Source organism: Mya arenaria, chromosome 9 (assembly GCF_026914265.1).
Source record: "Mya arenaria isolate MELC-2E11 chromosome 9, ASM2691426v1".
Taxonomy (NCBI): Eukaryota; Metazoa; Mollusca; class Bivalvia; order Myida; family Myidae; genus Mya; species Mya arenaria.
This window is the reverse complement of record NC_069130.1, coordinates 4,707,958-4,733,262: the sequence shown is the minus strand read 5'-3', so window position 1 is coordinate 4,733,262 and position 25,305 is coordinate 4,707,958. Positions and strand designations below refer to the sequence as shown.

Here is a 25,305-nt window from a genome sequence, read left to right as displayed (position 1 = left end):
TTATGTACGATTTAACAACGTCTTATAATGCTTACAAGGTATGTATGTTTAACAATGTCTTATAATGCTCACAAGTTATGTACGATTTAACAACGTCTTATAATGCTCACAAGTTATGTACGGTTTAACAACGTCTTATAATGCTTACAAGTTATGTACGGTTTAACAACGTCTTATAATGCTCACAAGTTATGTATGTTTAACAACGTCTTATAATGCTCACAAGTTATGTATGTTTAACCACATCTTATAATGCTTCCAAGTTAAGTACGGTTTAACAATGACTTATAATGCTTACAAGTTATGTATGTTTAACAACGTCTTATAATGCTCACAAGTTATGCATGTTTAACAACGTCTTATAATGCTTACAAGTTATGTACTGTTAACAACTTCTTATAATGCTCACAAGTTATGTATGTTTAACAATGTCTTATAATGCTCACAAGTTATGTATGTTTAACAACATCTTATAATGCTTACAAGTAATGTATGTTTAACAACTTCTTATAATGCCAACAAGTTATGTATGTTTAACAACGTCTTATAATGCTTACGAGTTATGTACTGTTAACAACATCTTATAATGCTTACAAGTTATGTACGGTTAACAACGTCTTTTAATGCTTACATGTTATGAACGGTTTAACAATGACTTATAATGCTCAGAAGTTATGTATGTTTAACAACGTCTTATAATGCTCACAAAGTATGCACGGTTTAACAACGTCTTATAATGCTCACAAGTTATGTATGTTTAACAACATCTTATATTGCTTACAAGTTATGTATGTTTAATAGCGTCTTATAATGCTCACAAGCTATGTACAGTTTAACAACGTCTTATAATGCTAACAAGTTATGTATGTTTAACGACATCTTATAATGCTCACAAGTTATGTATGTTTAACAACGTCTTATAATGCTTACAAGTTGTGTACGGTTTAACAATGACTTATAATGCTCACAAGTTATGTACGTTTAACAACATCTTATAATGCTCACAAGTTATGTATGGTTAACAACGTCTTATAATGCTTACAAGTTATGTATGTTTAACAACGTCTTATAATGCTTACAAGTTATGTACTGTTAACAACATCTTATAATGCTTACAAGTTATGTATGGTTAACAACGTCTTATAATGCTCACAAGTTATTTATGTTTAACAATGTCTTATAATCCTTACAAGTTATGTACGGTTTAACAATGACTTATCATGCTCACAAGTTATGTATGTTTAACAACCTCATATAATGCGCACAAGTTATGTATGTTGAACAACGTCTGATAATGCTTACAAGTTATGTACTGTTAACAACTTCTTATAATGCTTACAAGTTATGTACTGTTAACAATATCTTATAATGCTCACAAGTTATGTACGGTAAACAACGTCTTATAATGCTCACAAGTTATGTGCGGTTTAAAAACGTCTTATAATGCTCACAAGTTATGTATGTTTAACAACGTCTTATAATGCTCACAAGTTATGTATGTTTAACAACGTCTTATAATGCTCACAAGTTATGTATGTTTAACAACGTCTTATAATGCTGACAGGTTATGTATGTTTAACAACGGCTTATAATGTTCACAAGTTAAGTACGGTTTAACAATGACTGATAATGCTTACAAGTTATGTATGTGTAACAACGTCTTATAATGCTCACAAGTTATGCATGTTTAATAACGTCTTATAATGCTCACAAGTTATGTATGTTTAACAACGTCTAATAATGCTCACAAGTTATGTACAGTTTAACAATGTCTTATAATGCTCACAAGTTATGTATGTTTAACAACATCTTATTATGCTTACAAGTAATGTATGTTTAACAACTTCTTATAATGCCAACAAGTTATGTATGTTTAACAACGTCTTATAATGCTTACGAGTTATGTACTGTTAACAACACCTTATAATGCTTACAAGTTATGTACGGTTAACAACGTCTTAAAATGCTTACATGTTATGTACGGTTTAACAATGACTTATAATGCTCAGAAGTTATGTATGTTTAACAACGTCTTATAATGCTCACAAAGTATGCACGGTTTAACAACGTCTTATAATGCTCACAAGTTATGTATGTTTAACAACATCTTATAATGCTTACAAGTTATGTATGTTTAATAGCGTCTTATAATGCTCACAAGCTATGTACAGTTTAACAACGTCTTATAATGCTAACAAGTTATGTATGTTTAACAACATCTTATAATGCTCACAAGTTAAGTATGTTTAACAACGTCTTATAATGCTTACAAGTTGTGTACGGTTTAACAATGACTTATAATGCTCACAAGTTATGTACGTTTAACAACATCTTATAATGCTCACAAGTTATGTATGGTTAACAACGTCTTATAATGCTTACAAGTTATGTATGTTTAACAACGTCTTATAATGCTTACAAGTTATGTACTGTTAACAACATCTTATAATGCTTACAAGTTATGTATGGTTAACAACGTCTTATAATGCTTACAAGTTATGTATGTTTAACAATGTCTTATAATCCTTACAAGTTATGTACGGTTTAACAATGACTTATCATGCTCACAAGTTATGTATGTTTAACAACCTCTTATAATGTTCACAAGTTATGTATGTTGAACAACGTCTGATAATGCTTACAAGTTATGTACTGTTAACAACTTCTTATAATGCTTACAAGTTATGTACTGTTAACAATATCTTATAATGCTCACAAGTTATGTACGGTAAACAACGTCTTATAATGCTCACAAGTTATGTACGGTTTAACAACGTCTTATAATGCTCACAAGTTAGGTATGTTTAACAACGTCTTATAATGCTCACAAGTTATGTATGTTTAACAACGTCTTATAATGCTTACAAGTTATGTATGTTTAACAACGTCTTATAATGCTGACAGGTTATGTATGTTTAACACCGGCTTATAATTTTCACAAGTCATGTACTGTTAACAACATCTTATAATGCTTACAAGTTATGTACTGTTAACAACATCTTATAATGCTCACAAGTTATGTACGGTTAACAACGTCTTATAATGCTCACAAGTTATGTATGTTTAACAACGTCTTATAATGCTTACAAGTTATGTACTGTTTACAACATCTTATAATGCTTACAAGTTATGTACGGTTAACAACGTCTTAAAATGCTTACATGTTATTTCGATTAATGAGATCTTATAATGCTTATACATGTTATGTACGTTTAACAAGGTATTGTAATGTTTACCGTACACATGTTATGTACGTTTAACGAGGTCTTATAATGCTATCATGTAATGCTTACAATATGCCACATCTAACTATGCCTTACCTCAGCCTTTTCTGGCATGTACTCTGACAGAGTTGTAAACTGACAGAAGCCGGGCTCATGTACTGCTATGTCCTGCAAACAAACAGCAAAACCATATCAATGGGAAAAACATGTAATGTAATACTACACATTCCCAATGTATAAATCTGCCATTTTCAGGCATGTACTCAGAGAGAGATTTGAGTACTGGCAGAAACCAGGCCAACATACAGCTTGTCCCAAACTGAGGCATAAAATATCCTGAAATTGTTTAATAACTGTTCAGTTAGTAAGGACAACTGAAGCATTTCCCACAACCCATTAGCACTGTCATTACCAGGATCTTTATTACTACTTGGAACACATGACTCTGCAAGCTAGCTCCTGAGAACCATTTCATTACAGGTTTAGATCATAGATTGAAATGTCATATTGTCCTTATTGATTGTGCTATGCATTCGCATAAATTGAACTTTTAACAAAAGTTGGAAACAATTACGGATACGCCATTTGTAACATTACTAATGATTTAAGGTTTATGAAAGAGAGGCCAAGGAGTCTGTCAATACTTGATCTTACAGATTACGAAGTCACAAATGACTTCCTGCTTGTACAGTTGTCTGAACCCAAACCTGGTATGGGCACACACGCAACATTGCCATAAACACAAATATAATTATTAAGGGTATCTATCAGGAGCACAGCATCCATGGTGCACTTGTTCAGAATTCCCTACCTTAACAGTTGCCTGTACCCTGGTTGGGTCCACACACAACAAGGAAGACTTCTCTAATCAATAAGGGTATCTACCAAGAGTAAAGTATCCTTGGTGCATTTGTTAAGGAATCCCTACCTTGACAGTTGCCTGGAGAGCAAACGCGACAGGATGGACCCCAAACTGTTTCTCCATGGTGGTTCGTCCATGGGAACCAAGAATGTACCTGGAATAATCAGTACAACATAATACACTTCATGTATAACAGTATATGTTGTGAACATACATGTATAAGTACTTGTGAAAAACTGCAGAAACAAGCTCAGTAGCCAAAATTTTAAAAATAAACCCCTTTAATGGCACTTAGTAAACGCCAAGACATAGAACGCACACAAAAAATTAACAACATCATACTACAAGAAAACCTCGGCATATTTTGCTCATCTCTCAGCATAATGACAATAATAATGACTCAGTGCCTGCAGCCAACTTCAATATGAAATATTTAACACCTTTGCACAAGCCGTAAATGAAAGACTTACTTTCTGCCTGTCATGGGCAGGGCCCGTAGCAATATGTGAGTCTGTCCAATCACCACACCCAGTCGATCATGGTACCTGCAAGGAAATCAACATACACATATCTTACATGTACCATACCAGTCCCTGACATTCATGTTAAACTGTTGTCCAAATGAAACTATAAAACTAGAGCTATCATTGGATGTGAGCATTACTCCCATAACACCACCTTCATGTAAGGAGAAGTCCCCTTGGGAGTGATTTATCCTCCTTGAATGCCCTATTTTGATGAGAAAGCAGCAATTACGTTTATGGTAGACATTCAATATGTGTTATCAATATAGCCAGCCTGAAGGACGTACAAGAGAACTGGACAATGTGATACCCATATGGTCCATACCACTACACGGTTGTGTGAGGGTATAATAATACCATAATTATTTTTTTTTGCTTCTAATGTTCTATCATAGACCACATCCTGTGGGGTAAAATCCTCTGGAATTCAGACCTTAATCCCCTGGCAAGCCTGTTAGAAATATGGCATGTATGGGCAGGTAAATGAGTTATTGGAAAGGACAATTGTGATGTACATGTAGTTATCTTTGCTTATAAAACAGTGCTTCAAGAGGGATTCAGCCACAAGATGCGGAGATGAACCTGGAATTGGTGTCTCTGACTTGTAAACATGCACCACTCATTCTCATCATAGAACCCCTCTTGCAGCACTGGAGACCTACTGCATCAAACTGATCCTACAAAAATACTAGAAATGGCTTCTTATTAAAACCAAGATTTAGATTAATTCAATCAACGCATTCAATTAAAACTTTTATATTAGTTCTTGAAATATTTGTCCATAAAAAAGTAGGGATAGTAGGGCTTTTTCAAGAAAAAGTAGGGAAAAGTAGGATCTTAACAAGCAAGAGCCGTCGTAAGACAGCGCGCTCGACTTTGCCGCTTTGACTTAGAAGTGAATACAATAACAATGTAATATTACCAAGTTTGGTCTATTTATGTCAAACATAACTAAAATTATTCAATACATAAGGTGACTTTGAAGCTGGCCTCCCACCACCCGAAAAATGACACAAGTCATTCAAATAACTTGATTTCCCATTATGAAAATGTGGTAAAAAATATACAAATATGCCTTTCAAAAGAAATTAAAATAAAAAAAAATAAAAAAAATCAATGACCATATAGTATAGCCCTCCTTGTTTTCCCTTTGTAAAAAACTGGTTAAGAATGTAAAAAAGTGCCTGTCAAAAGAAATAAAAAAAATATATATTCAAGGGACATTATTTGTATTTAGGGTTAAAATGGAGTTATGTTTCTTGTTGTAAGATGGTCTTAAATTATGTTGAATTTTATTAAGTGCATTGAATGAAAGGTATTGAAGTTTTTTTATTAAAATCCCAACTTGTCCTTAATTTTTACTTGCCTAAAACTTTAACCTAAGTCAATCAGGGGCCATAACTTGTATTAAGGATATGGAGTTATGTAACCTCATTGGGTGATGGTCCTGAACAATTGTGTGAAGTATTAAGTCAATTGAATGAAGGATATAGAAGTTATTAATAAATATCCCAACCTGCCCTAAAACTTTAACCTAAGTCCAATAGTCAATCAAGGGCCATAATTTGTATAAAAGATAATATGGAGTTATCTAACATCATTATGTGATGGCTCTGAACAACTGTGTGAAGTATTAAGTCAATTGAATTAATGGTATTGGAGTTTTAAGTGAAAATCCCAACTTGCCCTAAAACTTTAACCAAAGTCAATCAGGGGCCATAAATTGTATTAAGGATAATATGGAGTTATGTAACCTCATTGTGTGATGGTCCTGAACAACTGTGTGAAGTATTAAGTCAATTGAACAAAGGGTATATAAGTAATTTATAAATATCCCAACCTGCCCTAAAACTTTAACCTGAGTTTCATAGTCAATCAGGGGCCATAATCTGTGTAAAGATTAATATTGACTTATCTAACCTTATCACGTGATGGCCCTAAACAACTGTGTGAAGTATTAATTCAATTGAATGAAAGGTATTTGAGTTTTAAGTGAAAATCCCAACTTGCCCTAAAACTTTAACCTGCCCTTAAACTTTAACCTAAGACAATCAGGGGCCATAACTTGTATTAAGGATAATATGGAGTTATGTAACCTCATTGTGTGATGGTCCTGAACAATTGTGTGAAGTATTAAGTCAATTGAACAAAGGGTATAGAAGTTATTTATAAATATCCCAACCTGCCCTAAAACTTAACCTGAGTTTCAAAGTCAATCAGGGGCCATAATCTGTGTAAAGAATACTATGGAGTTGTCTAACCTCATCATGTGATGGTCCTGAACAACTGTGTGAAGTATTAACTCAATTGAATGAAAGGTATTGGACTTATAAGTGAAAATCCCAACTTGCCCTAAAACTTTAACCGGACGCCGACGCCGGGGCGAGTAGTATAGCCCACCTATTCTTCGAATAGTCGAGCTAAAAGGTAGGGAAAAGTAGGAAAAGAAGGGCCCGCTTGAAACCCTGTTAAATAATAATTCTATGTGAACCCTACACCCCAATTACATAATGTTATAAATCAGTTACCCCACCCACCTCTCAGCTATGGTGTCTTTCTCCTTGTACCAGATGTTAGTCATGTTGTCATCGGAGGTGTCACTGTGTATTTTAGGTTTACTTCCCTTTGCGCCATCATTTACTTGGCTGAAGCTAAAAAAGTGTTCAGATAGATTAGTCCTTATTGCTCTCCAGACACATTTCTCTGATCAGGGTCATCCAATGGCCAGAACATTTCTTCAATGGTTTAACAGTTAAGGGTATTTATATCAGTGGTTTGGAGTCATGTCGCTTATTACAATTATAATGATTCTCTCTTACTTAATTACATTTAATATTAAATGGTCAATTGAAAGAAATATAATACATTTCAGACATGTCTACTATGGACCACAGTATTTTGGTCAACACTGTACCTGTATTTGTCGTCACAGACGGCCACAACTTTAGCCTCATACAGGTGCGGCCAGCTGACATAAATCTCACGACCCAGATATTCCTGGGCAATCTGGTCAATCGACGGCACTGATTCTGAGGCCTTGATATGTAACATTGTGTTGAAGCCTCGGCTGTTGGCTTGGAACACTTTCACACCTTCTTTGCTCAACTCGGCCTGTAAGAAACATTTGTCATAAACATATGACATATAAACAACCATTTAAACACGAGGGTCAAGATGGCCCTATAGCACTCACCTGATCTGAAAGGGTTCTAAAGTAATGAATAAGACAACATACTGGATGACTTCAGCACATACGCTTCAGGTAAAACTATATAAAGCCCTGTTTTTCGTACAGCTAAAAAAACGTGAACAATTTGTATTTGTCTAAAATGATACCTGAAAAGCCATAGCTGCCAATTCTCTTACAGTGATGTATTTTGAAGACATACTTACCCTATGTGGTATATGTCTTAGTGTTGGGAATCCTGGGAAAAACACGTCCAGCCTGGCCCCGGGCAGTATGCCCATCTTGAGCCGGGCAGGGTCAATATGGTGGTCATCTTGATGCACCTTGGTTAACCTGGAAACATTGCAGAAAAGATACTGCATATCAGCTATGTAAAGCACAACATGTACCAGAAAGTGCAAACTGGCTATGTTGCAATGTACAAGACAGGGCTTACTGGCTATGTTACAATGTACAAGACAGGGCTAACTGGCTATGTAATAATGTACAAGATAATGCTAACTGGCTATGTAACAATGTACAAGACAATGCTTACTGGCTATGTAACAATGTACAAGACAATGCTAACTGGCTATGTAACAATGTATGAGACAATGCTAACTGGCTATGTAACAATGTATGAGACAATGCTAACTGGCTATGTAACAATGTACAAGACAATGCTAACTGGCTATGTAACAATGTACAAGACAATGCTAACTGGCTATGTAACAATGTACAAGACAATGCTTACTGGCTATGTAATAATGTACAAGACAATGCTTACTGGCTATGTAACAATGTATGAGACAATGCTAACTGGTTATGTAACAATGTATAACACAATGCTAACTGGCTATGTAACAATGTACAAAACAATGCTAACTGGCTATGTAACAATGTACAAGACAATGCTAACTGGCTATGTAACAATGTACAAGACAATGCTTACTGGCTATGTAACAATGTACAAGACAATGCTTACTGGCTATGTTACAATGTATGAGATAATGCTAACTGGTTATGTAACAATGTATAACACAATGCTAACTGGCTATGTAACAATGTACAAGACAATGCTTACTGGCTATGTAATAATGTACAAGACAATGCTTACTGGCTATGTAACAATGTATGAGACAATGCTAACTGGTTACGTAACAATGTATAACACAATGCTAACTGGCTATGTAACAATGTACAAAACAATGCTAACTGGCTATGTAACAATGTACAAAACAATGCTAACTGGCTATGTAACAATGTACAAGACAATGCTTACTAGCTATGTAACAATGTACAAGACAGGGCTAACTGGCTATGTAACAATGTATGAGACAATGCTAACTGGCTATGTAACAATGTACAAGACAATGCTAACTGGCTATGTAACAATGTACAAGACAATGCTAACTGGCTATGTAATAATGTACAAGACAATGCTTACTGGCTATGTAACAATGTATGAGACAATGCTAACTGGCTATGTAACAATGTTTGAGACAATGCTAACTTGCTATGTAACAATGTACAAGACAATGCTAACTGGCTATGTAACAATGTATGAGACAATGCTAACTGGCTATGTAACAATGTATGAGACAATGCTAACTGGCTATGTAACAATGTACAAGACAATGCTAACTGGCTATGTAACAATGTACAAGACAATGCTAACTGGCTATGTAACAATGTACAAGACAATGCTTACTGGCTATGTAATAATGTACAAGACAATGCTTACTGGCTATGTAACAATGTATGAGACAATGCTAACTGGTTATGTAACAATGTATAACACAATGCTAACTGGCTATGTAACAATGTACAAAACAATGCTAACTGGCTATGTAACAATGTACAAGACAATGCTAACTGGCTATGTAACAATGTACAAGACAATGCTTACTGGCTATGTAACAATGTACAAGACAATGCTTACTGGCTATGTTACAATGTATGAGATAATGCTAACTGGTTATGTAACAATGTATAACACAATGCTAACTGGCTATGTAACAATGTACAAGACAATGCTTACTGGCTATGTAACAATGTACAAGACAATGCTAACTGGCTGTGTAACAATGTACAAGGCAATGCTTACTGGCTATGTAACAATGTATGAGACAATGCTAACTGGCTATGTAACAATGTACAAAACAATGCTAACTGGCTATGTAACAATGTACAAGACAATGCTAACTGGCTGTGTAACAATGTACAAGACAATGCTTACTGGCTATGTAACAATGTACAAGACAATGCTTACTGGCTATGTTACAATGTATGAGATAATGCTAACTGGTTATGTAACAATGTATAACACAATGCTAACTGGTTATGTAACAATGTATAAGGAAATGCTAACTGGCTATGTAACAATGTATAAGGAAATGCTAACTGGTTATGTAACAATGTATAACACAATGCTAACTGGTTATGTAACAATGTATAAGGAAATGCTAACTGGCTATGTAACAATGTATAAGGAAATGCTAACTGGCTATGTAACAATGTATAAGACAATGCTAACTGGCTATGTAACAATGTATAAGACAATGCTTACTGGGTATGTTACAATGTTTAAGACAATGCTAACTTGCTATGTAACAATGTACAAGACAATGCTAACTGGCTATGAAATAATGTATAAGATAATGCTAACTGGCTACGAAACAATGTGTAAGATATTGCTAACTGGCTATGTAACAATGTATAAGATAATGCTAACTGGCTATGTAACAATGTATAAGACAATGCTAACTGGCTATGTAACAATGTATAAGACAATGCTAACTGGCTATGTAACAATGTACAAGACAATGCTAACTTGATTAGTAACAATGTATAAGACAATGCTAACTGGATATATAACAATGTATAAGACAATGCTAACTGGATATGTAACAATGTATAAGACAATGCTTCCTGGCTATGCAACAATGTATAAGACCATGCTTACTGGCTATGTAACAATGTATAAGACAATGCTTACTGGCTATGTAACAATGTACAAGATAATGCTAACTGGCTATGTAACAATGTAAAAGACAATGCTAACTGGCTATGTAACAATGTATAAGAAAACGCTTACAGGCTATGACAGAATGTAAAAGACAACACTTACTGGCTATGTTACAATGTACAAGACAATGCTAACTAGCTATTTTACAATATACAAGACAATGCTTACTGAATGTACAAGACAATGCTTACTGAATGTACAAGACAATCCTTACTGAATGTACAAGACAATGCTTACTGAATGTACAAGACAAAGCTTACAATGCTTACTAAATATACTAGACAATGCTTACAGAATGTACAAGACAAAGCTTACTGAATGTACAAGACAAAGCTTACTGAATGTACAAGACAATGCTTACTGAATGTACTAGACAATGATTACAGAATGTACAAGAGAATGCTTACTGAATGTACAAGACAATGCTTACTTAATGTACAAGACAATGCTTACTGAATGTACAAGACAATGCTTACTGAATGTACTAGACAATGCTTACTGAATATTCAAGACAATGCTTACTGAATATACTAAACAATGCTTACTGAATGTACTAGACAATGCTTACTGCATGTACAAGACAATGCTTACTGAATCAACAAGACAATGCTTACATAATGTACAAGACAATGCTTACTGAATGTACAAGACAAAGCTTACTGAATGTACAAGACAATGCTTACAGAATGTACAAGACAATGCTTACTGAATGTACAAGACAAAGCTTACTGAATGTACAAGACAATGCTTACTGAATGTACAAGACAAAGCTTACTGAATGTACTAGACAATGCTTACTGAATGTACAAGACAATGCTTACTAAAGGTACTAGACGATGCTTACTGAATGTACAAGACAAAGTTTACTGAATGTACTAGACAATGCTTACTGAATATACAAGACAATGCTAACTGAATGTACAAGACAATGCTTACTGAATGTACTACACAATGCTTACAGAATGTACAAGACAATGCTTACTGAATGTACAAGACAACGCTTACTGAATGTACAAGACAATGCTTACTGAATTTACGAGAAGATGCTTACTGAATGTACAAGACAAAGCTTACTGAATGTACTAGGCAATGCTTACTGAATGTACAAGACAATGCTTACTGAATGTAAAAGACAATGCTTACTGAATGTACTAGACAATGCTTACAGAATGTACAACACAATGCTTACTGAATGTACAAGACAATGCTTACTGAATGTACAAGACAATGCTTACTGGCATGAGTTGCCCATGTAACTAATACTGTATCCATGAAAAATACACTACTTGATGTCGTTACCTGGCGTGGTTGATAGCTATATCAGGGAACGCTTCGGGCAGTATGGAGGGATAGGGTTCTCCGGGCTCCTCTACATATTCATACAGCAGATGTGGCCCATGACTGTTACGGGCCTTTTCATCTGGGGTGAGCAGATCACACACGGACCGTATTGCCTCCAGCAGTCGGCGCTGGGAAAAAAGTCTCAATTTGTTGAAAACTACAAACCAGACTTTAACCTACCTTAAATGTAGCTGTTAAGTGTTCAGTGCCTAGAAATAGCCCAGTGGTCAGTTTCATTCAAGTTTCTGAATAGTTGTAACCTCAAAAAACTTTTATTATACTATTAGGAGCATAACAGATGTCAACATGTAGTTTAAAATTCATTCTTCCTTCACTTTGTTTTCAACTTAAATACTGGATGTGTTAAAGTTCAAATGAGCCAAATATTTAGAAAAATATCAAAAATATTATACAAGTAAATTTTATTACTAATTACGACAAAGATCTTAAATTAAACATGTAAGTGTGATCTATAACATTTCTTAGGTATTTCATTACTATTTGGAAATAAGACTTATAATTAAACGTGCCCCAGCACCTGTAAGTGGGATCTGTATCATTTCCTTGGTACAAGGAACAATGGTTAAATGCCTCATACCTCATCGATGAAGGTTATGAGCACAACAGCCTCCCAGTCCTTTTGTTTACCGTTCAGATCCGTCTCAAAGTCCAGCGGATAGAACTCGATCACTGGCGATGTGGCGTTAGTCATCAAGTTCTGAGATGGTAAAATAATAAAATATTCTCATGTTAAAGTTGTAAACCCAATGCTGAGTATCAAATAAAAGCACTGGCAATGCTTTTTCGGTGATAATTGTTGGGTCTTAATCCACAATTATCTGAAATGCGTCTAAATACAATCAGATTGAGCTTTATACAGGACTTGATACCCATACTATATCCATTGTGAACATGTCTACCAAATTACATAATTTACTATTAATTTGATCAGCAATTTATGTTTTAATGATAATGAAAACAAAGATGCAAAAGCAAAAACTTCACTATACACCTACCTGGTAAGGTACAGGCAACAGTTCTTTACTAGCGACAGGCAACACGGCCATCAGCTGCTCAAATGGATTGAAGGGTGTGCCAATGTCAAAGGTCAAATCCATGTTTACAAAGTCCTTCACGTCGCTCATGTAGGGCGCGTAGTGGTGTGGGTAAAACCTGTATTGAAACAGGAATTCAGTATCATTCTGTCATAAAATTACAAAATAAAATCATATAGGCGCCATGAAGGTTGTTCCAAGGTGAAACCTTAAATCCATGTGTGCACAAATATTCTACATTACTCATGTACGATGAATAGTGGTGGGTGTAAAACCTAGATGTCAACACACATCCAACAGAGCTGTTACTACAGCTCCCATGGCAGGGCTTTTTTCTAAATTACCCACGGGTCCAACTATCGGACCAATTTCCAAAGCAAAGTATATGATATTTTTCCCAATCTTCAGAAAAAAATCACAATCAAAAGTAAAAAACAAAAACAAAAAAACTTCTAACTGTAAAATTTCAAAATTTAGGCATATTTTGCGATGCAAATTTTCCCAAAATGTCTAGGGACTTCTTCCCAAAATGGGCAGAAAAAGCCCTGCATGGATCTGACTGTAAAGGACCAATTCCCAAAGCCAAATATAAGATATTTGTCTTAGTTGGACAAAAAAAAATCCCAATCCAAACTATCTGTGTAAGATTGTCCAATACAGTATCAAGGACATCCCCCCAAAAAACAACAACAACAACAAGAATATCACTGGACATTCCAAAACCTTGATGCATACCAAGCGAATAACATTTTTTCGGAAACTAGTTAATTTAAAACTCAAATTTTCTCAATTTATTTGTCGGTCTTTTTCCCAAAAAGGACAGAAAAAGCCCTGTCCAATATGTATCATTATAAATTCATGCGATCAAATGATATCAGCAGCATAAATGTCCAAGGTAAAATCACTGTCATTCACATTATTTCTACTGCTTGTGTACATCATGCAGTGTGGGGGGAACTAGGACCTTGGAACATCTTCGAATTTGTGAGACTGAAAAGCCATTTATTTTCCTATTAAAAGTCATTGTAACTGGATAAGAAATTCAAAGAAGCATTCAGTGTTTTTTTGGTCCTTTTTGAGGATGAAATTCCGACCATTCCACTCCTGAAGAAGTATATATATTTCCCTTGCCCAGGTAAAATAATACTCCTTAAAAAAGTGTGTTTTTCTAGGAGCATTGACCTCTTTACATTTAGCATTGTAGCAATATAGTGCCATTCATGAATATTAGGTTTGTAGAATAAAAGTTGAGCATTATATGGATCATGTTAGTATAATTATTTACCTTTTTGCTAAAACGACACCATTTTTCTATTATCAAAGGGCCAGCCAACATTCCCTTCAAAGTCTAAAAAACAGTGGCACTATGATGCATTAGATTATAAGACATCAACTAAAAGCACTGATCCCTACATTACAATTCGCGATAAATTACTTTTTATTACCGGTACTCAAGTCTTACCAGAACATGTGCATGCAATGAGAGTCTTATTTCAAAGAAAATACTACAAAAAAAAACAAGATACAAAGTTGCTTACCAGCTCCAAGATTGGACCCCTTGATAGTAGTAGAGCAGGATCCACTGTATTCCCCTCACATAGCCTTCAGCCTGGTCACGCAGTACCTCACTGGAAAATACACAACAATATAGTACATCAGCAAGGCATACTTTTGGGAATAGGATCCATGATATACCCTGTACATAGCCTTCAGTACCTCACTGGAAATTACACAACAATACAGTACTTCAGCAAGGCATATTTTTGGGAATAGGATCCACAATATACCATGTGTACATAGCCTTCAGTACTTCATTGGAAAATACCCAACAACACAGTTCTTCAGCATGGAAACAAGTAAGAAAGGAAATATCTGTAAGCCTTAAAGGTGTAGATAGAGATTGATATGTAGGAATACTATCCACCGTATTCCCCTTACATAACCTTCAGACTGGACATGTATTACCCCACTGGAAAATACACACACATTTACAAGTTCAGAAAGGTAATATTGCAAGTGATGTCAATAAAATGTTAAGGTGTCAATACATAATGAAAACAAAGGTTTGAGAGCAGGACCCACTTTATTCCTTCTCCGTAAGGTCCTCCTCCATTGCGTATGCCTTTTAAACATTAATATCATATGTTACCCAAATCAAGCTTTCTCATCTCCCCTTATACCTACAGCATGACTCTCTCATACCCAAGTTTCATCTAGTAATAGTGGCGTTTGGGGTGCCGGGATATAAAACCATCTCCCTCCCCCCCAAACTCCTTATACTTACGGCGTGACGTTCTTATACTCCAGTTTGGTCATGTAATAGTGGCGTTTGTGGCGCCGGAACTCATCATCCAAGATGTCCTCCTCTGAGTAATCTTCAGTGTCTTGGTCTTCTGGAAAACCATGTACATGTACAAGGATTGTTCAGGGACTTTTATTAGGTAGTCTGGATGTATAGTTGCCATGACAACAAAAGTATTATTGACTTTGATCAAATCTGTCGACTTTAGAAAAAATAAATTATATTTACCGCATGACAGCACCATACTTTGACATGCATTTGCAATGCATCTGAACACAAGCAACAAGAACTGATACAATCAAATAGATCAACGGACTTGCTTAGTATTATTTATATTTCAAGCTTTAAAAGTATTTTAAAAAAATAACAATAATATTCTTTCAAATGCATTTTAAATTGATGGGTAACATCCTATTTGTTAACTGTAATAATTTAGTGCAGAAAGATCTACACTTGCACACCAGGCTACAGTGATATGGAATGTAACAACAAAAAATTATATCCAATATGATAATCCGTAATTTCAGTTTAAATTATGCAATATTTAAATGAAAATTTAATGGGTATATAACATATGTGTGTGTTGTCAGTGGCAACATGTCTACCAAATAGAATTCAAATACCTTCAATGATGTTTGAGTTTTAGCCAAGATGATATATTTTGCTCAAAGAAGCAAACAATAACGCAGTATTGTAATTTTCTTTTTCAAAAAAGGGCCAAGTTTGGTTCCTAACAAACATACCTGAATAATCATCGAGCCTTGGTATGAGTTCGTTTCCCAGCTCCTCATCCTTCACTTCCTCCCTATTCAAAGTATTCAGGGCAAACTGGTTCCCTGCATGAAGACGTTCCACAGACTTTTGCTGCAATATGAAAATATGTTGAAAACATATTTCAGTTAGATTGTAACAAGAAAAGTTCCTTTTACTCACCAATTTAACTGAGGACACTTTTTCCCCTCATTCACGATTAATTGCAATATTTTTTAATAAATAAAAATTCTTGGCATATCTATTTTAAACCTGAGCTGGAGGTCATCTTACACAACACATCTTAAATTGTCATTGTCACTAAGAAGCTTGAACCCTTTCAAGCCCCTGTTATGTTCATGATTATTGTGTACCTGGTTTTTGCCAAGTTTCCTGGCCGCTGATAAAACCTCGGACTGCTCGGCACTGGCCCCTGCTTTCTTCCCTTGAAACCGCTTAATGTCTCCAGCTTGTTCGGATAATGTTTCAAAGTCAAACTGAAATATATCAATTTGAAGGAAAAGACAAATCTCAAGTAATCTATATAAAAAAATTAAGATATAAAGCCCTTGGTCAGTGTATTATCTAAACTGAATAAAATGAACTCATATGATGGTGATTCATCAGCAGTTAGAGCTTTCGCATGTCAAAAAAAACAACTTAATAATCATTATTAATAACAATATTACATGTTATCATTGCATTTTTCGTTTTACTGAAATATCCATTTTATATTAATAATTTAAATAGAAGGACTTTGTTTCTTTATTCTGTAATAAAATACCAGTATTGTTTAAACACCAAGGTCAAGTCAAGAAACTATTGATTGCCCTGTTACATTATATAACAAGAAACCACTGGTGTTGAAACTTACCTCCCTCAAAGCTATCAGGCACTACAGGGGTATAAAACTCACCTTTGACAAAGCTGTTAGGTATTTTTCAAATCTCTCAAGGTTCAATTTGCCTCCGTTGTTTATATAACCTGAAAATGGTTAAATCATGTGTTACTAACATACTGTTAGTATGTACTAGCCATAGGTATCCTACATGTTATAACACTTATACCATGTCAGAAAGCATTTTCTTTGTCTTTCTTCATTCATTCATTCCAAGTCATATCAGAACGTTAAACAGTAGGCAGAGCTCTTACTGTGCAATAAGAAGCATGCAAATACATTACAAGGATATTTAATTATATGCATGGTAATTATTGAACACTCTCCTTGAAAATATTGCACAAAAAAGTTTGTACATCTACTCCGCTCACAAGTTATACCACTTGCGCGTCACACTCATGTATAACTCAAATACAGTAAGTATTTGCAGTTACTACTCATTCAAATACACATGTATGATAAACAATTGGTTAACAATTAAAAAAGGTTCCAAAGATTCTTAAAGTTTATGCATTGCATTTTACTCTTAGACTCGAAAAAGCAATGAAAAATTATCCTCAATTGTTCCAGCATTCCTTTAAAAAGTCATATAGGCTATACATGCCTAAAAGTACAAAAATAGTTTAAAAGCTTTATTAATGTTCTGGGGCCTATTTCTATTAAGTTTTTTGTACGTCTAAGTCTTATTTTAAAATCTTATTTCCGTTTATTTGATACAATTTTTGGTGAAAAACCACTAGTCAGAATAAAAAATAAACACAAAGTTGATAAAATAAAAAAAAATCAACTTCTTTCCAATTTTTGTTTATTGCAGTTACTAAAAGCATCAATGAAACAGACGAAACAGAAGATACTCTAACACTTTCATCTTACCGCCACATTCTGGTAAAACCTCGATGTATGTCTTCCATAGGAGGGGTAGGGCATCTTGGTTAATGTGGAGGTTGGGAAGATGGGGTATGAAATCGTTCCCAACCAGGAAGCCCATCAGAACCCAATCGTCTATCACATTCTCAAGGTTGTACTCAAATTCTTTCAACCGTCCCTTGAGGTCGGAAAATTCAATGTCGAGATACTCGCGAAACAGGGATAGATGCAGGAGTTGAAAGGTCGTCTCCTCTGGTGTCTGAGGTCTGAAACAGGAAGAATAGAAATTGTCAATATGATTGAGAAAAAAGGTATAAATCGGAAGCTGGTATGAACTAAATCCAGCTTAAGTCTGTTTAAAAGGAGCATGGACATGAGGACTTGTGTCCTTTTTGTTAGACAGAGGGAACATTGTCCGTGGACCTCTTTGGTGAGAGGTAGAACTGGGAAAACTACTAGACAACTTTTAAAGAAGATTTATGGATGGTTATGCTACAGACTTCACACTTGTTATTACATCAACTTGTTGATCCAAATATCAAATATCATCAGGGGTAGAGAAATATTTTCACTGGCTTGAATTGTATCTGCCTTACCATTATTGTAAATAGTTTTTGTTGTATTTGATACCTGTGTGCGGGGTTGAGTAAGTAAGAAGTTGTAACACTTTACCTTTTGGAAGATCTTTGCTTGGACTTGCCTTCAAAACGGACCTCCTCTCTCAGCAGAGAAAAATGGGGCTCGTGCGTGGCCAGGCCTAACATTATCTGAAAAACAATACAGTGTAATATACATCCAGGTAGGGGGGCAGGTTCATTGCCACGCCTGACATTATCTGAAACACAATAAGTGTAACATACACTATATAAAGGGACTAATGTGTTGACAGGCATATTTTTATCAGAAACACAATACTGTGGGGGCTCGTGGGGCGCCAAAATTTACAGAGACTACGGTACTCACGAGATCAGCATCGAGCCCGTACAGGCAGTGTCGGGTGTTGGGGTCGTAGTTGGGATCGGCCCTCTCCGTCCGGATAAAGTCCATGATCTTGTGTTCACCCTCACCTGGGGTCTGAAATTCAATTCCATTACAGCAATATGACTGATTATATATGTTGGCCGTAAGGTTGTAAAAGATTGAAGAATACTTTACCTTGAACAAGGTTATAATTTTATAATCAAGAGTCACACAATATAACCAATATACATTATATAAACATAAATTGGCAATTAACAGTTCTGCTTTCTACTAAAGGATTAACTTATAGTATACAATCTTTGCTCCGTTTTGAACTACAGGCAAGCCCCAGCCTACCTCATGCCCGGACAGATAGACCCGTACACCCTTCCACAGCGGGTCTTGGCTCACTTTCTTCACAACAAAGTATTTCAGCTGCTCCTGTAGTTGAACCATGAATTCTGTACCTGCATGTTAGAGGGAATTTATTAGTTTGATAATCATAACATATCATGTCATCGTTGTACATTTTTTTATTCCATAAGCGACTTTTAAGTAATAAATAATTGTCTATCTGCCAGTCTCAAATTCAACTTTCTAGTGACATAAAACAGACTTCAATATAAAATACATCATGATTGAATTATGATTTTTGAGCTATTAATGTTTTTGTATAAAATGAAAAATATCACTATAATTTGTAAAAAAAGGATCCAGTACTCCGTTGCCATATTCACTAACGTCTGAAGTCTGAGTTTGAGACTCTGACTAAGGAAAACAAATTCTTAAATGTCATATTAATCATCTTTGATGTATAGTTAATTGTTCAAACAAAATATGTTTTCATTGGATTATGTCAGTATTTTTATGTGTTTCTGACAACCAGAAGTTCATCTCCGTGACGGAGTCTCCGTGATCAGAGTTAGCGATGATGATTTGGGCTCACATGAGAGAATGGGAATATGTAAATCTGGCTTTGATTTTGATGAGTTCGAGTGAACTGCATGATTTCATGACCGGGAGTATTTTTATTTAAACTCGGCAGGTCAGCTGGAAACAAAGCCCCGTGAATGTAGGGGAAAATAACGAGCATTGAAAAACGGACTGATGCTTTAATCATATACCATTTATCTCGCTAAATTACATGACAGGACCCACAAACTGTTACATTACATGTTCAATATAAGCGAAAGTGCGATAAACAAAGAAGGGGTTGACCTGAAGGGTGTACAATAAACAGTTTCGTCTGCGACTGGGATTCCACCCTGCTTCATGGGCGCACATCAACACGGCGACTCTGGTGGCGTTGCACGCGAAGTACAGACCTAACCACTCAGCCATGCCAACATTTTGCTGCTCAGAAATACACAGGTCATGATTTTTATAGTGGCAGTTAAAGATGGCTAATCTGCTGCTTAAGCCATACATGTGGTGTGGGGGTAGCAGCTAGAGGTAAATTGCCAATGGGAGATCAGCCATTCAAGACAGGCAACCGAACGTCTAGAATTGTTACCCCTAAAGGCCGGCAAAATTCATTTCGTTGCCGAGGCAGACCCTTTTTCCGACGTGTCTGCCAGTAATATAAGAAACCTCCAAACTCCAAAACCTCCATAAGATGAATTTAGCGCCAACACCCATTGATATAAGCAAGCTTCAATTTAATGCACAAGAGTGTGATGCAGTAAAATTAGACACTATATTGAGTGGTTTTATTAAGGGGTTTCCCCTGCACAATTTAGGTCACAGGTCATTACACAATGTTAGACATTTAGGATCAGCGTTAGCTCAGCGAAATATTGAAACCCCAAAAATAAATACGGAAACTTCACGGTTGCCAGGCATTTTGATGGACTAATATAGCTATATGGCAACAAATTTCAGATGACCCATCATCAATCTTTTCCGGCGAAGGAGTCGATTAACGGTTTCATTGATCCTACTTGATCCTACTTGACACCAGCTCAATACACAAGGGTATTGGTGAGGCAGTGCACATGATACAACGACTGGGAAAAATTGCAAATTGTTCAAAATTGACAGTAAAAATGTTTTCAGACTGTTGCTGCTTAGGTCAGATGATTTTGAACTGCTTGACTTTAGGCAAAAGGAACACTATTTTTAAAGTATTTCTTTTTTGCCGCATCCATCAGTTATAGTACTTTTGTTTTGTTTTAAAGTTATATTTTTGGAGTACAGGGTCATGAATCGAATGACATCAGGTGAATTTATTAATTGCCTTGACGATTTGCTTAGTCACAATCATTTCCTAAGGGGGAAAGGGCAGAACAAAACTATGTTCTATTGTTGAGACTTTTTCAGGATGTTATCGCTTATATCCGTGTACAATTCCGGAAGACAAGACTGTAGGACCCGCTGAAATTTTATTTTCTGGGTTTAGAGTTAAATTCCAATTATATGACGGATAGAATACCTCGAGAAAGATCGGTGATATCATAGAAAAAACCTTTTGTGCTTTCAAAAAAAACAACAACAAAAAAAACAACAACATTAAGAGCGATTTTGATGTGCTTGGATTTCTTTCGGTCTCAAGACTGTGTGTCTGTCTTTCACGATATACTTTGGGTGTCTAACAAGGATCTAGAGTTATTTTCTGACAGCGCTTGGGACGGATGCTTAGGTTTTGTGATATATTTTCAATAAAAATGGTAGCCAGTATTTTGGCACTAGACTGGTTTGACCAAGAACATCACATTGCTCGCACTTTTTCCAATTTTAGTTGCAATTTCCGTTTGGGAGGATAAGCTCATAAATACAAGTATACGGTTAAATTGTGATAATGAGGCTGATGTTCAAATATTGTCTGAAAGCATGTTAGTGGAAAAATTCAATTTGTGATGCGTTTTCACGCTTATAGCACGAAAGGTTTCGGCAACGGTCCCAAACGCATGAACGCATACCGCGACAAGTTTCCAGCCTACTTTGGACAGTCTACAACATCGAGCTGGTAAACTTCTTGAGGCCGGAATAGCTTTTTATGTATTGCTCCTGGATAAGGAGGAGCTAGCCATGACAAGTTCAACTTAATGGGAGACGTGAATAATAAACCACAGTGAGTGAAAAGGACATAACGGACAGTGAAACCTTGAGCGACCTAGGTTAGTTGCAAAGATCTATCATTATTCAACAACAACAAACTGATTAAACTTGTATATTTAAATCAAATGATTGAACAAAAAAATTGAAATTAAATCGTGAATGTGGCGAGTTATTATTTTTAATCATTTCCAGAAAACGTTGCATCTTTTTCAATGACAAATGAGGCTGTCCTTAACAAGAAACATGACGGGACCTCGAGGTTCGAATGGATGACATTTCTTAGTCAACAGTTTCGTGCTATATAGGGAATACGGCCATATCAGCAGTTCCGTTTCACCTCTGAGTCGCCTCGGGTCATTTTTTAAGAAAGTAAATGACAGCGAGGAGACAAGCTTTTGTGTATTCCGCGGTGGTAATGGACTGCGAAATAGATCGCAGCTGCTGGTTTAAGCCACGAGCGCCAAGCATACTTGGCAACTCACGTGCGAAAGTACATGCGGGCGAAGAACAAGGACACAACATGTCCGTTTTCTGAGGAAAAGTGCCAAGCGTCTGTCATTACTGAATACGTGGACATTTTTATGCGTGTTGTTGTTGGTTAAATGTTATTGTGTTGTTGTTTTTATAAAAATACAGATTCTAACGGTATAAATGTTACATCGTTTATGCACACATATTCATTGAATATTGATAATTTAATGTTGCTGAAACACACTTCAATAAGCAAAGGCGTTGTTCAGGATACTTCATTAAACATTTAGGGACTGTTTTTATATCAAATGGGTATGCAACATTTATTTAGGTTATATCACTTTGGGAGATCATTCAATGTGTTTTATCAAATATCAGAAAAATCTTAAAGAAAATTTATCAAAAAAATGTTGAAAAATAAGCGGGCGATATTTTCATTCTAAAAAGCACTCCTCGTTGCTATGGTAACATCAACATTACACCGTGTTCTTATATTGTGAATATTCAGTTATAGTTTCAATTTATAACCAATAATTAAATGACATTAAACTCGCAAATGATTACTGTGTTCGTTTTTTTTTTTAAATGTTCCAAGAATCGTTATGGTGATGTTCTTTGATATTGAAATTTGGCATAAAAAACTTTTGCATTTCATTATAATTGGTATTTTTAGAACATACAGATATTGTACTTTGTTCTTTTGCAAAAAACAACAAATTTTGATAAAATATGCTCTATGGGGCGTTTTTACATGCTGGCGGTGATATATTCAATGTCAAAACTAAATACTTTATACGAGTTTGCCATCCTCGTAACAAATTATTCACGACTTGCATATTGGGCGTCCAAACAATCGCCATAAATGTAACAACACGAACCCCAAAGAGAGGAACATTGTCATGGCAATGTGCTGTAAATGCTGTTAAGGATGGTTTGCTTATGAAAAATGTAATCATTTCTATTATTGGTGAACTAAATGCTATATTATGTAACCAGTTAATTTATGCGACTAGATAACGTGCTTTTCATTCTATTTGCACTATGTACACATGATAGAAATGTTGGCCGGCAAGTGAACATCATATGGTATTATTCATTGCTTATTGCTTCGAAATTGACTAAGCTTCAAATATTATTGCCGCATACATAGCAGGAGTAAATTAATTTAATGAATTTCAGGGTTGGTTCGTTTTTCAAACGTCATTCCTTATACATAAGTTATTGAAAGGTTGCCGGCGGGATAGACCTTCGAATAACAGCCGCGTGCCTGTGTCAAAGACGATAATGATAGCTATTTGTTCTGTCTTAAATACTGCAAGTTATAACGAATATCAGGCGTATCTGTTCCACGCAATCTTTATAGTGGCTGTCTTAAACGTTACATTAGTATTCGCTCTCAACCCAATATGAGATATATTCGTAATTTTATTGATGGGAACAGGAAAGTATCGTGCATACGGCCCTTATGATCACTAAGAAATTATTCTTTTATGTTCAATCTAAATTTATGCAAAAAGCTACAAAAGCTAAAAATTATAAACCTATTCTTGTCTGGACACAGGATAACTGAATTGAAACACACCCAATTAAATAGCTTGGCGCGTGGTGCTGGGCCTTGGATGGCAGGAACTTTGCCGTACCTTTGAGACGGACGTTCTGTTGAGTACCCCGCTACCATCTTGGAGGTAAAGATGTAGAGTCAAATTTAATATTTAGTTTCAAAAACGTCTTAGAAAGAGTTAAATTACGTGAGTACTGCGTTCCCATCTGCCGTCTATGTATTGGTTAACATTTTACTGAGTCGTGTGTGGATCAGTGCGTGCAATAATAAGGCTATAGACGAGAAACGTAAGCGTGTAAATAGTTAAAGACCATTGTTACTGGTGGTTGTGACATTTAGACCGCCGACAGTTTATATCGTGCTGATGGTGTTCATCTAAAATCGAAGTACTAGGACATAAGTTTTATTTGGATTGTCTGTTGGATGCCATTTTGAAATATTCAAATTAAGGGGTAAATTACTTACGATCCCAGGTCTAATAATAATTTCAAGAGTAGGTGAATTGTTTGGGGAATTTGCTGTGGCTAATTCAGCTAGCTGAGAGTAGGACAAGCTTCACTATATATATTATATCATGCAATAACAATTTAATGCAATTTCATTTTCGCAATTATGTTTGTTGCCAACTGGTAGCTGCGGTTGGGGCTATAGTGAATTGTGTATAAATTGTCATGGGTAATGAACACTCAATATGAGTTATTTGCCCTTATTTCGGCTGATTGGAATTTTAACAGACTTCCTGATGCTTTATGCATAACCCTAGCAGTTATGTTTTCTGCGGCCACACGATTTCTATTATATTTAAACATAATTACGTGTTCGGTTTTTATTTACTGTCTTTATCGAATGATATAAAACCTGTTATGAGATCATGTATGTCAATTCCTGAGGTATGCTGTATGTTTTTTTTGTTAAAAGAAGTGCAACCATAATAAAGTAAATTTTAAGTGGAATTAGTGTTTGTAAAATAATTGAACTTATTATATAATTGTAAAACTTTGTATTGGCAACATATATCAAGCCAGTTTTAGCATTATTGCGTTTGTAGTTAAAAGTGTACGTTGAAATAAAGATTTGAAGTTTTGAGTCTCAAATCTCAAACTCAACCTCATTTATCTTCATCGTGGCCTAGTGGTTAAGCGTCTGCCTACGTAGGTTCGATCCCTGGCCGCGCCATACCAAAAGTCGTTAAAAGTTTGTAAAAGTAGCCCCCTTGCCTTGCGCTCGCCTTTTAAAGTA

General features: G+C 35.5%; 1 protein-coding gene across 4 annotated transcripts in view; it reads right to left on the bottom strand.

Annotated features, from left to right (window-relative positions):
* The window catches only part of LOC128202680 (5'-3' exoribonuclease 1-like), a 73,765-nt gene that overhangs the window by 31,085 nt on the left and 17,375 nt on the right, over positions 1 to 25,305 (bottom strand). For all 4 annotated transcript variants that reach the window (XM_052903726.1, XM_052903725.1, XM_052903728.1 and 1 more), the window contains exons 5-22: positions 19,335 to 19,444; positions 18,981 to 19,091; positions 18,690 to 18,784; positions 18,024 to 18,283; positions 17,169 to 17,236; positions 16,627 to 16,749; positions 16,246 to 16,366; positions 15,485 to 15,593; positions 14,739 to 14,828; positions 13,162 to 13,318; positions 12,744 to 12,863; positions 12,104 to 12,273; positions 8,004 to 8,130; positions 7,525 to 7,721; positions 7,148 to 7,261; positions 4,557 to 4,631; positions 4,153 to 4,240; positions 3,321 to 3,392 (exon numbers count right to left, since the gene is read on the bottom strand). In XM_052903726.1, coding sequence (XP_052759686.1) covers positions 3,321 to 3,392; positions 4,153 to 4,240; positions 4,557 to 4,631; positions 7,148 to 7,261; positions 7,525 to 7,721; positions 8,004 to 8,130; positions 12,104 to 12,273; positions 12,744 to 12,863; positions 13,162 to 13,318; positions 14,739 to 14,828; positions 15,485 to 15,593; positions 16,246 to 16,366; positions 16,627 to 16,749; positions 17,169 to 17,236; positions 18,024 to 18,283; positions 18,690 to 18,784; positions 18,981 to 19,091; positions 19,335 to 19,444 — 2,207 coding nt within the window. The remainder of the gene's footprint in view (positions 1 to 3,320; positions 3,393 to 4,152; positions 4,241 to 4,556; positions 4,632 to 7,147; positions 7,262 to 7,524; positions 7,722 to 8,003; positions 8,131 to 12,103; positions 12,274 to 12,743; positions 12,864 to 13,161; positions 13,319 to 14,738; positions 14,829 to 15,484; positions 15,594 to 16,245; positions 16,367 to 16,626; positions 16,750 to 17,168; positions 17,237 to 18,023; positions 18,284 to 18,689; positions 18,785 to 18,980; positions 19,092 to 19,334; positions 19,445 to 25,305) is intronic.